Below are 15,488 nucleotides of genomic sequence, written 5' to 3'. Positions count from 1 at the left end.
CATTCCCTCCCCTACCCTGGACGACGCTGGGCCAATTGTGCGCCGCCCATGAGTCTCCCGGTCGCGGCCGGCTGCGACAGAGCCTGGATTCGAACCAGGATCTCTAGTGGCACAGTTAGCACTGCGATGCGGCGCCTTAGACCACTGCGCCACTCAGGAGGCCTTTTATTCGGGGAAAGGCAAGCAGTCAGGGAATTCACTATCAAAAGCAAGTTAAAAGCCCTCTGGTGCACTGGATAAAAGTAGTAAAAAAGGAAAGATTGAATGAGTCATGAAAGTATATCTATTTACATACAGTATGTAGGTAACTAGGCAAATACAACACCTGTTCAGAATCAGATCCTCAAACCAGTGTGACCAGTCTAGCCAGTCCCCCTACCTACCATCCTGAGATACACATTCTTACCACACCCTGACCTATCTGCCAATCAGCAACGGCCTGAGAGGCGTAGGCTCAGGGACAGAAAATGCCAACCTCTATAAGACTCCATGACCACCTCTGCCCCCACACACTACTCCGACATATTCTCTCACGACACACACTGCTCTAGGGACACTACTGACTACTGTTCAGAGACATGTCTTTCCTCTCAGGCATTTTGGGCAACTCAGCAGACAAATATGTGGACCAGGCAGTGGATACGGCAGGTGAGTCCTGAGGGGGAGATGGGGTAAGGGGGGAGCAGATGAGGTTGGGTGAGGAGGGGAAGAAAGGGGTGACGCACAGCTGGAACAAGTTTGTTTTACTTTTGTTCTGTATGGTTCTTTTGTGCAGAGTTTCACTCTCATACCTTGCATAAACTGGAGTGAGGCTGGCAGCAGCTGGAAATGATTAAACACAGATTAATTTCACTTTCCTCTAAATATACACTTTTAGACACAACATAAAACTGACTTTCAGACCTTTACTTGTAAAACCCAGAATCCTTTGGCATAAGTTGTGCCTCTGCCATACAAAACTTGGCATTTGAGTACGGTTGCAAGGCTTGGACAGACCTGACTTGTTTCCGTGTGTTGTTTTTCCACTGCTTTGTCCTGTGTGCTCAGATATGCGTATACAAAACAGTAACGCTCTTTGAAGCAGCTCAGTGGAATTCCTCTTTCAGCTGTAGTAAATCAGGATCTGGCCTTGTCTTTTAAAACCATCACTCCTCAAGCCTCTTTGTTACCCCTACCTATATACACTGAGTGTACAAAACATTACAAACACCTATTCTTTGACATAGACTGACCAGGTGAATCCAGGTGAAAGCTTTGATCCCTTATTGATGTCACTTGTTAAATCCACTTCAATCAGTGTAGATGAAATGGGGAGACAGGTTAAAGAAAGATTTTTAGGCCTTGACAAAATTGAGACATGGATTGTGTATGTGTGCCATTCAGCAGGTGAATGGGCAAGACAAAATATTTAAGTGCCTTTGAACGGCGCACTGGTTTGAGTGCATCAAGAACTGCAACGCTGCTGGGGTTTTCACGCTCAACAGTTTCCCGTGTGTATCAAGAATGGTCCCCCACCCAAAGGATATCCAGCCAACTTGACACAACTGTGGGAAGCATTGGAGTCAACATGGGCCAGCATCCCTGTGGAATACTTTCGATACCTTTTAGAGTCTGCTGAGGGCAAAAGGGGGTGCAACTCAATATTAGGAAGGTGTTCCTAATGTTTTCTCCACTCAGTGTACAGTATGTACATAGCTACGTCAATTACCTCGTACCCCTGCACATCGACTCGGTACTGGTACTCCCTGTATATAGCCATGCTATTTTTACTCGTCATTGTTAATCACTGTGTATTTATTTGTCGTGTCACTTCCTATTTTTATTTTTTGATCTTTAACTCTGCATTGTTGGAAAAGGACCCATAAGTAGTTAGTCTACACCTGTTGTTTCCGAAGCATGTGACTTAAAATTAGATTTTGTAAACGTCAGCACGCTTTAAATCGATTGAGCCTCGCTTTTCAGTTTCTCATTTACTCTAATTAGATGAGAAATCATTTAAGATTTGACTGTAACTGGTACATTAACATCAACCTGTGCTGATTAACCAAAACACATATGGACAGCACTCGATGAAGCATACAAATGCAATATATTGTACTTGTCTTTTAGAATTGTATTGTGAGTAAGCTAAGCCACTTATGTTCAATTATACATATCCTATTTGTTCAATTTTGCTATCCTTGGAACTAGCTGCATTAGTGTAATTACCTAGGCATTTACAACATGTAGGCCTAAGAAATGTTGGTTTTGAATGTTGTTAGACAATGCTGTCAGCATCTGGCACCAAAGCAATAAAACACAGATGTTGCTTTCTCTGAAAAATCTTCAAATATGATATCACACAGTTTCTGTAACTTTAAAACACGGTAGAAGGGTGTCAGGTGCAAATATTATAACACAATCTCATTTTAATTTCATGTATCATTTGCTTCAGGTCAGATTTCTAAACAGTGCACTTTGTGATGTTTGCAGCTAAAGCTGCCAAAGTGAAGGTGAAGACCATGCTTGATTCAAAGAAGAAGGAGTCCAGCGGGGGAACCAGTGGCAAAGAGAAGGTGAAGCCCATGGTTGGAGGAGATGATTCAAAGAAGGAGTCCAACGGGGGAAGCAGTGGAGGTATCGGAGGTATCGGAGGTATTGGAGGATTAGATGGCAACAAGGGCAAAGAGGGAGGAGGCATCGGAAGTCTCGTATCTGGCAAGGATAAGACAGAGTCAAGTAGCGGAGGAGGTGACAAAGGTGAAGCTAATTTGGTTATAATTAAATGCCTTACATAGTACAGTGAAGTACAAATTACATAGTATTATTTAGTAAAAACGTCATGTATTCTGTGCCTTTTTGAAGAAATTTTTTAAAACTGCCTTTGTTGTATTTCCTGTATATTCTCCACGTCTGATAGAACCTTTGCTGCCGATTTTTGCTGCTGCTGTTCAGAGACCAGAAGAAATTAGCTCCATCTGTATAATTTTCTAACTATTAATTCTAATCAACTCTGCCTATCCCTCAGACCTGACAGACCTACTGGGAGACATTGCAGGAGATATGTCTGGCGAGAAAGATAACAAATAGAAGGACAACAGCAACGCAGACCAAGAAGTGCTGTCATTTGGGAAAGGTCTCTTCGGCTGAGTTAGACTTTGAAGCCGTTTCTCTTTCTCTCCATGTCGATCGTCCCGCTCTGGCCTGCTTACCATCTGTCTACGTGTATTTTCCTAACTAGCGTGTATTTTCCTAACTAGCAATGTTGTCTCAATGATGCCCCTGCTCACCAGCGGCAATTCACTGATATACATATCCCCTATGGATCTGAAGCTAGGAATGAGCCTATTCAGGTAACAGATCAATCAATCTGACATACCTATGGTTATAGCCTTTGAAGAATATTACTGACATTACCCTATACTGCATTGTGTAATGTTAATGTTTTATATTTGACAAGTAATTAAAACTATTTATTCCGAAAGTCTGTTGAATGCCCTTATGAGCAGGTTAATGTTGGATGAAATACATACAGTGGGAATTATGCAGCCAATAACTAGCTGTTAATATACAAAATAAGCAGGATTTCCCTCCATGGATTATTTTTTTTTTTTTACATACCCCATCGGGAATAGTAGTTTGGTTTGAATCAACACAATCAATCGTTTTGTTGTTTAATTCATTTTCAATGAAAAGGCAATACAAATTCTCTTACATAGAATCCCAAAGCAGTCAATCAAGCCTGATAAAGAAAAATAAACATTTTGTTCCCACATATTCTCCCCTTCCAGTAGCCCTAAGGATTCAGCACAAACACCATTTTGATTTTGGTCAAATTCTAAATTAAACACAAAGGGAAGAATACGGCGAGAAAGACATTCAAACTGTGGCTGCCCAAGCAAGCACCAGAAACAACAAAGAACAATCTTCTGGAATTGATCATTTTAGTGTCATGTCAACAGAGTAATATATAATACATCTGCTTACTAACAAATGTTCAGTATTTTATGATATCATCCTGAATAGCGTAGACGCCCACATTGTGTACTGCTTTATACTGTAAGTGCACTGAACTCCTATTGGGTGACCTTAAATAGAAAGAGAACATTCTGGTATAGGTAAAAATGATTAACTTTCTCAATTTCAACACAGGAGAAACCTGTACAATTAAGGCTTTTAGTGTGTCTCTGCTCTACATTCTATTATGTTGACTAATTTCTTAAACTCTGTCAGTGAAGTAACAGTAGGTCCGTAACAGATACTGAACAAGCACAGCACTAATTCATTAAAGAACTAGCCCGTAAAAGCTGTACACCAGCAATAATATAGCAACAGCAATTAAGCAATTAAGAGCCCAGGTCCCAGGTCTGCCGTTTAGTCAGAGCCCAGGTCCCAGGTCTGCCGTTTAGTCAGAGCCCAGGTCCCAGGTCTGCCGTTTAGTCAGAGCCCAGGTCCCAGGTCTGCCGTTTAGTCAGAGCCCAGGTCCCAGGTCTGCCGTAAATAACCATAGACACAGTAGCTTCATAACAGCCCAACTGGTTCTAGAACATGTGGGCTCTCTTGACGATATGAGAATGCAAAATAACGTGTGTATCGCTTTGCTAGTAATACATATGCAAAGAGTAAAGCTAATGGTCATGTGTAAAATGTAAACGCTTGATATGTCGTGAACGTTATATAAAGATTTTATGAAGGTTGTATGAAGGCTGGGAGAGGCGGGGGCCCTGGGTCTGCTCGGATGGACAGAGGCTGTGGAGGTGCCGCCTATGTGAAGGTAAGACCTGCCTCGTTGTACACCTTGAAGACCTTCTCGATGGCGTTGACGTACGCTGCTGTCCTCAGGTCAAGGCCCAGGTTGTACTTGTTAGCTGTACGCATTATTTGCTAAAGAGGAAGAGAAAACAAATAATATAAACAAAGATATAAAATCTCCCTTCAAGTATTCATTATTTTCCTCTCCTTCTCCATTTGTTACCTACAGCAATACACCTCTATTGTTCCATTTTCAATGGAGTGATCCATTTCCACAGGATAATAAAACATTTATGTGTACTTGTATAGAAATAACTAAGTAATAAACCAGCAGATTGTCATGCAGTATGTCTGCACAGAGTATTACATTTCCTGGGAGGCGGTATAGGTAACCCTGTATTATGCAGTTGCTGTATCCTCAGTCAGACGTGACATTAAAGTCACCTGTTTTTGTGGGATAGATAGTGTGTGTTAATGGTATAGGGTTGTCCGTGTGATTAGGAGCCGGTAATGGCCTGAATCCTCATGCTATCTCTGCTCTCTCTGGCATCAGAGCTGGGGATTAACAAATGAGACTAACAAAGCCCTGTCTTCTCCAGTTACCCATAGGCTCTGCTCGCACGCACAGCAAACCAGTGAGAGAGGGAGTGTGTGTGTGTGTGTGTGTGTGTGTGTGTGTGTGTGTGTACGCGCATGCATGTTCAAGAGGGATTCCTTTTATGAGCTGGCATTGGGAAAATAAAACAGTGGCAAGATAGCAGTGAAAAGGCAATATGAGCATAGTGCTGTTTGGGTAATGAGATGTGTAAAACAGAAATGGAACTTGATGCCTTCAACTTTCAAAACTTTATTTCCCCTAATAAGATGCCTCAGGACCTCGTGTTGGATTAAGAAAGTATTTCCTTTCAATAAAACCTCTGTACCTGTGAGGAACAGTTTAGCACAGATAATCATGTTTAAGCAATCAGCCTCTTACCCTGGCAGACCTCTCCATGGTGTAGGCCAGTCCTGAGTGCACAATGTCCTTCTCTGATGCGCCCTGGACCCAAACAGAGGAAAATACATTGAAAATAGGGCTCAGAGCTCACATTTAGCCCACTAAACTAAACCATTACTCATCTCTAGAGAAATGCAGCTTAACTATGAAATATCTCTAAACTTGGTTATAATGAAATTGCAGGACCAAAGCATTTATCTCCAGTCTGTCATTCAGTGAGCCTCATTTATCAACAGTAAGGTAATATGTGTGAATCTTTGAGACTAATGTACAAAATGGTGTCTGGGGAAATCAGCAAGCAGAGGATGTATCTGATTTTACAAGTCTGTCCTAAACGAGTCTGTTTGACTGTGGCGTGAGGGAGGGAGTGGTTTTTCCCAGGATAAATCCCCTATGGGGATAGTCTGTCATCAGGATCAGGTTGCATTGTTTACTGGTGTCCCATACAAGGTTAATGCATTCAATGGAGTTCACATTAGGTGTTATTAGGCGTTATTTTCCTATGAAGCACACATTTATTGTCCTATGTATATTGCATATGCAAAAAATTCCTGTCCAACAAGAGTCTGTGTTTTTGTTTGTGAATACTGAGACACAAGCAATTACAAGAGAACAAAATCAACAGTTCCTGTTGAATGTCTATTGTGATGTATATAATACTGTATCTTAGGGGTATTGTTTGAATGAGTGGAAAGTAATCCAGGGGCATTGAAATAATAGGGGGAGAAGGGTTGTACTCACAGCGATCCTAGCCTGGAACTCAGAGGTAGGGACAACTGGGATTGCTCCTCCATGCTTCCCAAACTTCCTCTCCAGACTCTCCTGGACGGACACTGAGCGAGAACACAGACAGTTCATATGTATTAGAATAGATGATATGTAGTAGTCTATATGAATCCTCTGAATGAATCCTCACTGAACCATAATGCAAGTGAACTAACTTTAGATTAGTTAGTTCACTTGCATTAATAATCTGGTATACATTTTCAATTTCTGCAAACATTTTGGGGATTGGCAACTCACAGCTGTATCTATTCTGAGCCCTCTACCATGTCTCCAACATTGCCCAATCTTGCCACTCATGGGACTGGGGAATGGATTCAGCTTCTGAAATACTCAGAAAACCTCCCACTCGGTGACAAGCATAACACCAGCTCAATCCTCCCCTGCAATTTAATGAAAAAACACTCACCTACATAGGATTACATAATTGAATGCAAGAGGACCAGCCAGATAAAGATCTAATGCTAATCCGCTCATCATGAGTGAGGGGGCTTTTGTGTGAAAATGCATGTGCACAATGTGAGACTGCCTCATTGACTGATGCTGCTGATAGACGGGAAAGAGAGAGAGGGTGAGCGAGAGTGTCAGACATGGCTTGCAGACAGAGTCAGCATCCACCTCTTCCTGGAAACTCTGCATAATGTGACTGCCAATAATGTTGTGTATCTCCAGGCACAGAGGAGGGGCTGTGCCCAACACTGTACTGTGTGTGTGTGTGTGTGTGTGTGTGTGTGTGTGTGTGTGTGTGTGTGTGTGTGTGTGTGTGTGTGTGTGTGTGTGTGTGTGTGTGTGTGTGTGTGTGTGTGTGTGTGTGTGTGTGTGTGTGTGAGAGAAGGGCCGTTCCACAGACAGTCTTCTCTTTTGAGGGGTAGGCATTTGCTTTCCAAACTGTACATTTTTCCTGCGATTGTATTTTGACATTTGCAAAAGGCAAACAGACAGCCGCAACACATTTTCTATAGGATTGAGGTCAGGGCTTTGTGATGGCCACTCCAATACCTTGACTTTGTTGTCCTTAAGCCATTTTGCCACAACTTTGGAAGTATGCTTGGGGTCATTGTCCATTTGGAAGACCCATTTGCGACCAAGCTTTAACTTCCTGACTAATGTCTTGAGATGTTGCTTCAATATATCCACATAATTTTCCTTCCTCATAATGCCATCTATTTTGTGAAGTGCACCAGTCCCTCCTGCAGCAAAGCATTCACACAGCATGATGCTGCCACTCCCGTGCGTCACGGTTGGGATGGTGTTCTTCGGCTTGCAAGCCGTCCCCTTTTCCTCCAAACATAACGATGGTCATTATGGCCGAACAGTTCTATTATTGTTTCATCAATCCAGAGAACATTTCTCCAAAAAGTATGATCTTTGTCCCCATGTGCAGTTGCAAACCGTAGTCTGGCTTTTTTATGGCGGTTTTGGAGCAGTGGCTTCTTCCTTGCTGAGCGGCCTTTCAGGTTATGTCGATATAGGACTCGTTTTACTGTGGATATAGATACTTTTGTACCGGTTTCCTCCAGCATCTTCACAAGGTCTTTTGCTGTTTTTCTGGGATTGATTTGCACTTTTCGCACCAAAGTACGTTCATCTATAGGAGACAGAACGCGTCTCCTTCCTGAGCGGTATGACGGCTGCGTGGTCCCATGGTGTTTATACTTGCATACTATTGTTTGTACAGATGAACGTGGTACCTTCAGGCGTTTGGAAATTGCTCCCAAGGATGAACTAGACTTGTGGAGGTCTACAATTTATGTTCTGAGGTCTTGGCTGATTTCTTTTGATTTTCCACTGATGTCAAGCAAAGAGGCACTGAGTTTGAAGGTAGGCCTTGAAATACATCCACAGGTAAACCTACAATTGACTCAAATGATGTCAATTAGCCTATCAGAAGCTTCTAAAGCCATGACATACTTTTCTGGAATTTTCCAAGCTGTTTAAAGGCACAGTCAACTTAGTGTGTGTAAACTTCTGACCCACTGGAATTGTGATACAGTGAATTATAAGTGAAATAATCTGACTGTAAACAATTGTTGGAAAAATTACAAACTATAGTTTGTTAACAAGACATTTGTGGAGTGGTTGAAAAACTAGTTTTAATGACTCCAACCTAAGTGTATGTAAACTTCCGACTTCAACTGAATATATATATATATATATATATATATATATATATATATATATATATATATATATATATATATATATATATATATAGATAGATAGATATATATATATATATATATATATACATACATACATACATACATACATACATACATACACAGTGGGGAGAACAAGTATTTGATACACTGCCGATTTTGCAGGTTTTCCTACTTACAAAGCATGTAGAGGTCTGTAATTTTTATCATAGGTACACTTCAACTGTGAGAGACGGAATCTAAAACAAAAATCCAGAAAATCACATTGTATGATTTTTAAGTAATTCATTTGCATTTTATTGCATGACATAAGTATTTGATCACCTACCAACCAGTAAGAATTCCGGCTCTCACAGACCTGTTAGTTTTTCTTTAAGAAGCCCTCCTGTTCTCCACTCATTACCTGTATTAACTGCACCTGTTTGAACTCGTTACCTGTATAAAAGACACCTGTCCACACACTCAATCAAACAGACTCCAACCTCTCCACAATGGCCAAGACCAGAGAGCTGTGTAAGGACATCAGGGATAAAATTGTAGACCTGCACAAGGCTGGGATGGGCTACAGGACAATAGGCAAGCAGCTTGGTGAGAAGGCAACAACTGTTGGCGCAATTATTAGAAAATGGAAGAAGTTCAAGATGACGGTCAATCACCCTCGGTCTGGGGCTCCATGCAAGATCTCACCTCGTGGGGCATCAATGATCATGAGGAAGGTGAGGGATCAGCCCAGAACTACACGGCAGGACCTGGTCAATGACCTGAAGAGAGCTGGGACCACAGTCTCAAAGAAAACCATTAGTAACACACTACGCCGTCATGGATTAAAATCCTGCAGCGCACGCAAGGTCCCCCTGCTCAAGCCAGCGCATGTCCAGGCCCGTCTGAAGTTTGCCAATGACCATCTGGATGATCCAGAGGAGGAATGGGAGAAGGTCATGTGGTCTGATGAGACAAAAATAGAGCTTTTTGGTCTAAACTCCACTCGCCGTGTTTGGAGGAAGAAGAAGGATGAGTACAACCTCAAGAACACCATCCCAACCGTGAAGCATGGAGGTGGAAACATCATTCTTTGGGGATGCTTTTCTGCAAAGGGGACAGGACGACTCCGTATTGAGGGGAGGATGGATGGGGCCATGTATCGCGAGATCTTGGCCAACAACCTCCTTCCCTCAGTAAGAGCATTGAAGATGGGTCGTGGCTGGGTCTTCCAGCATGACAACGACCCGAAACACACAGCCAGGGCAACTAAGGAGTGGCTCCGTAAGAAGCATCTCAAGGTCCTGGAGTGGCCTAGCCAGTCTCCAGACCTGAACCCAATAGAAAATCATTGGAGGGAGCTGAGAGTCCGTATTGCCCAGCGACAGCCACGAAACCTGAAGGATCTGGAGAAGGTCTGTATGGAGGAGTGGGCCAAAATCCCTGCTGCAGTGTGTGCAAACCTGGTCAAGACCTACAGGAAACATATGATCTCTGTAATTGCAAACAAAGGTTTCTGTACCAAATATTAAGTTATGCTTTTCTGATGTATCAAATACTTATGTCATGCAATAAAATGCAAATGAATTACTTAAAAATCATACAATGTGATTTTCTGGATTTTTGTTTTAGATTCCGTCTCTCACAGTTGAAGTGTACCTATGATAAAAATTACAGACCTCTAAATGCTTTGTAAGTAGGAAAACCTGCAAAATCGGCAGTGTATCAAATACTTGTTCTCCCCACTGTATATACACATACATATATACACATACATATACACACACACAGCTGTGGAAAATATTAAGAGACCAATGCAAATTTTCCTTAAATCAGCATCTCTACATGTATGACAGCCATTCCATTTCAGTGTCTGTTGAATTCCAACACAGGCACACCTCATTCTACTGAATTAGGTACTGATTATGTGATCACATGAACCAAATCTTATTTAAGGAGGAAAAGTATAAAAACCACTGTTGTGGTCATCACTATCCTCTTACAATAGGACCAGCTGGATGGCAAAAACAGTGCTAATAGTACCTCAAAAGTAATATTAAATCAAAAAATAACTATTGACCATGCCGAAAGAGTTGAAAAGGAATGTTTTGAGTGAGGAAAAGAAGGGTTCAATTCTGGCTTTACTGGCAGAAGGATACAGTGAGCGTCAGGTTGCTTCCATCCTTAAAATTTCAAAGACCGTGGTTCATAAGAACAAGGTCAAGTAGCAGACAACAAAGCTACAGACCGGCAGAGGGCGAAAACGACTCTCTACTGACCGGGATTACCGCCAACTCATTCGAATGTCACTCAACAATCGTAGGATGACATCAAGTGACCTACAAAAAGAATGGCAAACGGCAGCTGGGATGAAGTGCATGGCGAGGACGGTTCGAAACAGGCTCCTAGGGGCAGGGCTGAAGTCGTGCAAAGCTAGAAAAAAGCCCTTCATCAATGAGAAGCAAAGAAGAGCCAGGCTGAGGTTTGCAAAAGACCATAAGGATTGCACCGTAGAGGACTGGAGTAAGGTCATCTTCTCTGACGAGTCCAATTTTCAGCTTTGCCCAACACCTGGTCGTCTAATGGTTAGACGGAGACCTGGAGAGGCCTACAAGCCACAGTGTCTCGCACCCACTGTGAAATTTGGTGGAGGATCGGTCATGATCTGGGGGTGCTTCAGCAAGGCTGGAATCGGGCAGATTTGTATTTGTGAAGGACGCATGAATCAAGCCACGTACAAGGTTGTCCTGGAAGAAAATGTGCTTCCTTTTGCTCTGACATTGTTCTCCAACTCTGAGGATTGGTTTTTCCAGCAGGACATGCGCCATGCTCTACCAATTGAGCTACAGAGGACCAGACTAGGATCCAGACTCTTGTTGCTAGTCAACTTTTGGTGGACAGCCCCATGAGTGTCTTTGAGAACCCCTCCTAAAACCTACCTGTTTCCGTTTTGTTTGTCAGTGATTTTCTTTGTTAGTTCCCTTTGTTGTGAGCGACATTTCGTGTGTGTGTCTGTAGCTCAATTGGTAGAGCATGGCGCTTGTAACGCCAGGGTAGTGGGTTCGATCCCCGGGACCACCCATACGTAAAAATGTATGCACACATGACTGTAAGTCGCTTTGGATAAAAGCATCTGCTAAATGGCATATTATATTATATTATACTGTGCAGTCAAAAAAATATTAAATGTGTAAGTCACAGCTGTAAAAAAAAAAAAACATTGTGGTTAAGCAGCCAATGATTTATGAAATTTCAAATAGTCCTCATTCCCATTCTAACAATTATCCCCCCTTGACATAGGGAAGTAATTAAAGATTTCAATGCTTGAACTACAGTAATAAATACAACTTTAGCATAATACAAGATAAACAAAATACATCTTTATGTGGCATAACAGAGAGTAGACTGAACTAGCAGGAGCGAGTGCGTCACTACGGTTTGGGAAGTGTCAGACTTACTGAGCAGGTGGTAGTTGGAGTCCCTCTCGTACTTGAAGGTCAGTCTACCGTAGCTGACATGGTTCAGGTTCTTCAGCCACTCAAAGTAGGAGACAGTCACTCCACCAGCGTTCAGGTACATGTCCTGAATAAAAGACATGGTGGACTAGTTTGCAAACACTAACATTACAGCTATGCTGTAACAAACAGGCAATCAAGAGCTGTGAAGTCAAAGAGTAAGTTACACTGAGACAGATTAAGCAACTATTTGCACAAAATTGACTTCTAAACAAAAGTTTAAAATAAATAATATAATATGCATTCCTGGACTATAATTAATCTCCATTCAAAGAAATGGAGTCAGACTCTGGAGACCAGAGGTATACAATCCAACTAATCAATGTTCATGAAATCCCCGTCTTCACTGTAGCCCACGGGTGGCCAGTATGAAAATGTATGCACTCACTTAACTGTAAGTCGCTCTGGATAAGAGCGTCTGCTAAATGACTAAAATGTAAATGTAAAATATAGACTTACCAAGTAAGAATCTGGGCCAGTATCCACAAAGCGTCTCAGAGTACGAGTGCTGATTTAGGATCAGTTTGGCTTTTAAGTTCATAATGAATAAGATTGTAATTGTATGGACAGATCCTAGATCAGCACTCCTACTCTGAGATGCTTTGTGGACACGGGCCCTGGCCTACTTCTAGGCCAATTTGTTTAGATCTGGGTCTGTGAAAACGGCCCTAAAAATATCTAGGTCTCCAGGACCAACAGAATCTAATCGAACCTGCTACAAGTTGCGAAAGTGGAGAAAAAATTAATATGCAGTCTGAAATATGCATACAGCCTCTTACCGGAATCACCATGATATTCCTCTCCAGGAAGATCTTATCAGCGTCAGGGGTGGTGGGGCCGTTGGCTCCTTCAGCAACGATCTGGAAAAACAAAAGACGATTTAAATACACTATACATACCAAATCCAGCTTTCCACAAACATGTTCCTACTGTTAGTGAGGTTCAATAGAGGTCAGTGATGATTGTGTATAACTTTAGCCTGCATTAAATGTGGAATCACTGCACATTACTCAGTGTGCCCCGTGTAGCTCAGTTGGTAGAGCATGGCGCTTGCAATGCCAGGGTTGTGGGTTCGATTCCCACGGGGGGCCAGTATGAAAAAAATAAAATATGTATGCACTCACTAACTGTAAGTCGCTCTGGATAAGAGCATCTGCTAAATGACTAAAATGTAAAATGTGTAATAAGAGTGACTGCTGGTCTGGACATGATTGTTGAACTCTGACCTTGGCCTTGATTTTGTGGGCGTTATTCCTGGTCAGCTGCTTCTCGCTGGCGGCGGGGATCAGGATGTCACAGTCAGCCTCCAGGATGCTGCCTTCGTATGGTGTGGAGTTGGGGAAGCCCACGATGGTGCCGTGTTTCTGGTGAGAAGAACGAGAGAGAAAGACAATGAGACAGAGACATACAGTTACAGGACCAAAGTGTATCCTGGTTTGCCATTGGAGCCACTTGGATGTTGGCTGTATGTCTGTGGAGGACTTTGAGTGTAGGAAGACTGTACGTCCCCTAGGTGGCACCCTTAGACTGTGCTCTCTACATGGGCATGAAACAGCCAGAGAGAGGTCGACCTGCAGGTTAGTGACTGTAGCTATGAGTTGTGTACTAACCAGCTTGTAGTCCTCCAGCTCCTTGGGGTCGATGCCATTGGGGTTCCAGATGCTTCCATCCATCTCTCCAACACCAACACACTTGGCCCCGAAACGGTGCAGGTAACGCATGGAGTGCATGCCAACGTTACCGAAACCCTGGGAAAAGAGAAAGAAGAATTTCAGAATAAAATACAAAAAAATTACATAGGTTGGAACCTTTGTTTTTGACCTGAGTGCCCTGTAAGTCACATATTGTTAAGCCTGTTCCTGCTTGTATGTACAGAATGCACATTTATGATTCTGTTCTTGTTCATGAGTAGTGTAGTGTCTTCTGGTCCAGTGGGTTTATGGTTCACTTATGATAATGATAACACATGCTGCAGCCTCCCACCAGTACAGCTTGTAATTAGCTGTAACACTGTTCTACTGTAGGAGGGAGGACAGTCCTCCATACATCAACATTTAACAAGCTATTATGTATCCTATTTAGGGAATATACCAACATCCTGGGTAACATTCTATAGTAGCCTCTAATGTTGCTACCTCTAACCAAAAAGAATGATTTGACCACAAACAAGCAGTGTGCATGTTTCCTTTAACACAATACTTTGGACAATAGGCAAGCAGCTTGGTGAGAAGGCAACAACTGTTGGCGCAATTATTAGAAAATGGAAGAAGTTCAAGATGACGGTCAATCACCCTCGGTCTGGCGCTCCATGCAAGATCTCACCTTGTGGGGCATCAATGATCATGAGGAAGGTGAGGGATCAGCCCATAACTACACAGCAGGACCTGGTCAATGACCTGAAGAGAGCTGGGACCACAGTCTTAAAGAAAACCATTAGTAACACACTACGCCGTCATGGATTAAAATCATGTAGCGCACGCAAGGTCCCCCTGCTCAAGCCAGCGCATGTCCAGGCCCGTCTGAAGTTTGCCAATGACCATCTGGATGATCCAGAGGAGGAATGGGAGAAGGTCATGTGGTCTGATGAGACAAAAATATAGCTTTTTGGTCTAAACTCCACTCGCCATGTTTGGAGGAAGAAGAATGATGAGTACAACCCCAAGAACACCATCCCAACCGTGAAGCATGGATGTGGAAACATCATTCTTTGGGGATGCTTTTCTGCAAAGGGGACAGGACGACTGCACCGTATTGAGGGGAGGATGGATGGGGCCATGTATCGCGAGATCTTGGCCAACAACCTCCTTCCCTCAGTAAGAGCATTGAAGATGGGTCGTGGCTGGGTCTTCCAGCATGACAACGACTCGAAACACACAGCCAGGGCAACTAAGGAGTGGCTCCGTGAGAAGCATCTCAAGGTCCTGGAGTGGCCTAGCCAGTCTCCAGACCTGAACCCAATAGAAAATCTTTGGAGGGAGCTGAAAGTCCGTATTGCCCAGCGACAGCCCCGATACCTGAAGGATCTGGAGAAGGTCTGTATGGAGGAGTGGGCCAAAATCCCTGCTGCAGTGTGTGCAAACCTGGTCAAGACCTACAGGAAACGTATGATCTCTGTAATTGCAAACAAAGGTTTCTGTACCAAATATTAAGTTCTGCTTTTCTGATGTATCAAATACTTATGTCGTGCAATAAAATGCAAATTAATTACTTAAAAATCATACAATGTGATTTCCTGGATTTTTGTTTTAGATTCCGTTTCTCACAGTTGAAGTGTACCTATGATAGAAATGACAGACCTCTACATGCTTTGTAAGTAGGAAAACC

General features: G+C 42.7%; 2 protein-coding genes across 2 annotated transcripts in view; one reads left to right on the top strand and one right to left on the bottom strand.

The window, feature by feature from the left end:
- The first annotated feature begins 496 nt into the window (after positions 1-496).
- Positions 497-3,463, top strand: LOC121553433 (co-chaperone protein p23-1). Its single transcript, XM_041866533.2, has 3 exons — positions 497-648; positions 2,473-2,739; positions 3,008-3,463. The coding sequence occupies exons 1-3, from the start codon at positions 579-581 to the stop codon at positions 3,067-3,069; spliced, it is 399 nt and encodes a 132-aa protein (XP_041722467.1). The 5' UTR covers positions 497-578; the 3' UTR covers positions 3,070-3,463.
- Positions 3,464-3,639: 176 nt separating this feature from the next.
- LOC121553431 (glutamate dehydrogenase, mitochondrial) overlaps positions 3,640-15,488 on the bottom strand; it is a 43,995-nt gene continuing 32,146 nt past the window's right edge. Inside the window, exons 7-13 of the mRNA XM_041866532.2 lie at positions 13,775-13,912; positions 13,391-13,528; positions 12,944-13,024; positions 12,108-12,231; positions 6,470-6,561; positions 5,708-5,770; positions 3,640-4,863 (exon numbers count right to left, since the gene is read on the bottom strand). Of these exons, the coding sequence (XP_041722466.1) occupies positions 4,744-4,863; positions 5,708-5,770; positions 6,470-6,561; positions 12,108-12,231; positions 12,944-13,024; positions 13,391-13,528; positions 13,775-13,912 (756 nt within the window). The 3' untranslated portion in view covers positions 3,640-4,743. The remainder of the gene's footprint in view (positions 4,864-5,707; positions 5,771-6,469; positions 6,562-12,107; positions 12,232-12,943; positions 13,025-13,390; positions 13,529-13,774; positions 13,913-15,488) is intronic.

This window comes from Coregonus clupeaformis, chromosome 37 (assembly GCF_020615455.1).
Source record: "Coregonus clupeaformis isolate EN_2021a chromosome 37, ASM2061545v1, whole genome shotgun sequence".
NCBI classification, from domain to species: Eukaryota; Metazoa; Chordata; class Actinopteri; order Salmoniformes; family Salmonidae; genus Coregonus; species Coregonus clupeaformis.
Note: the sequence above shows the minus strand (reverse complement) of the source record. Positions and strands in the feature narration are given on the sequence as shown.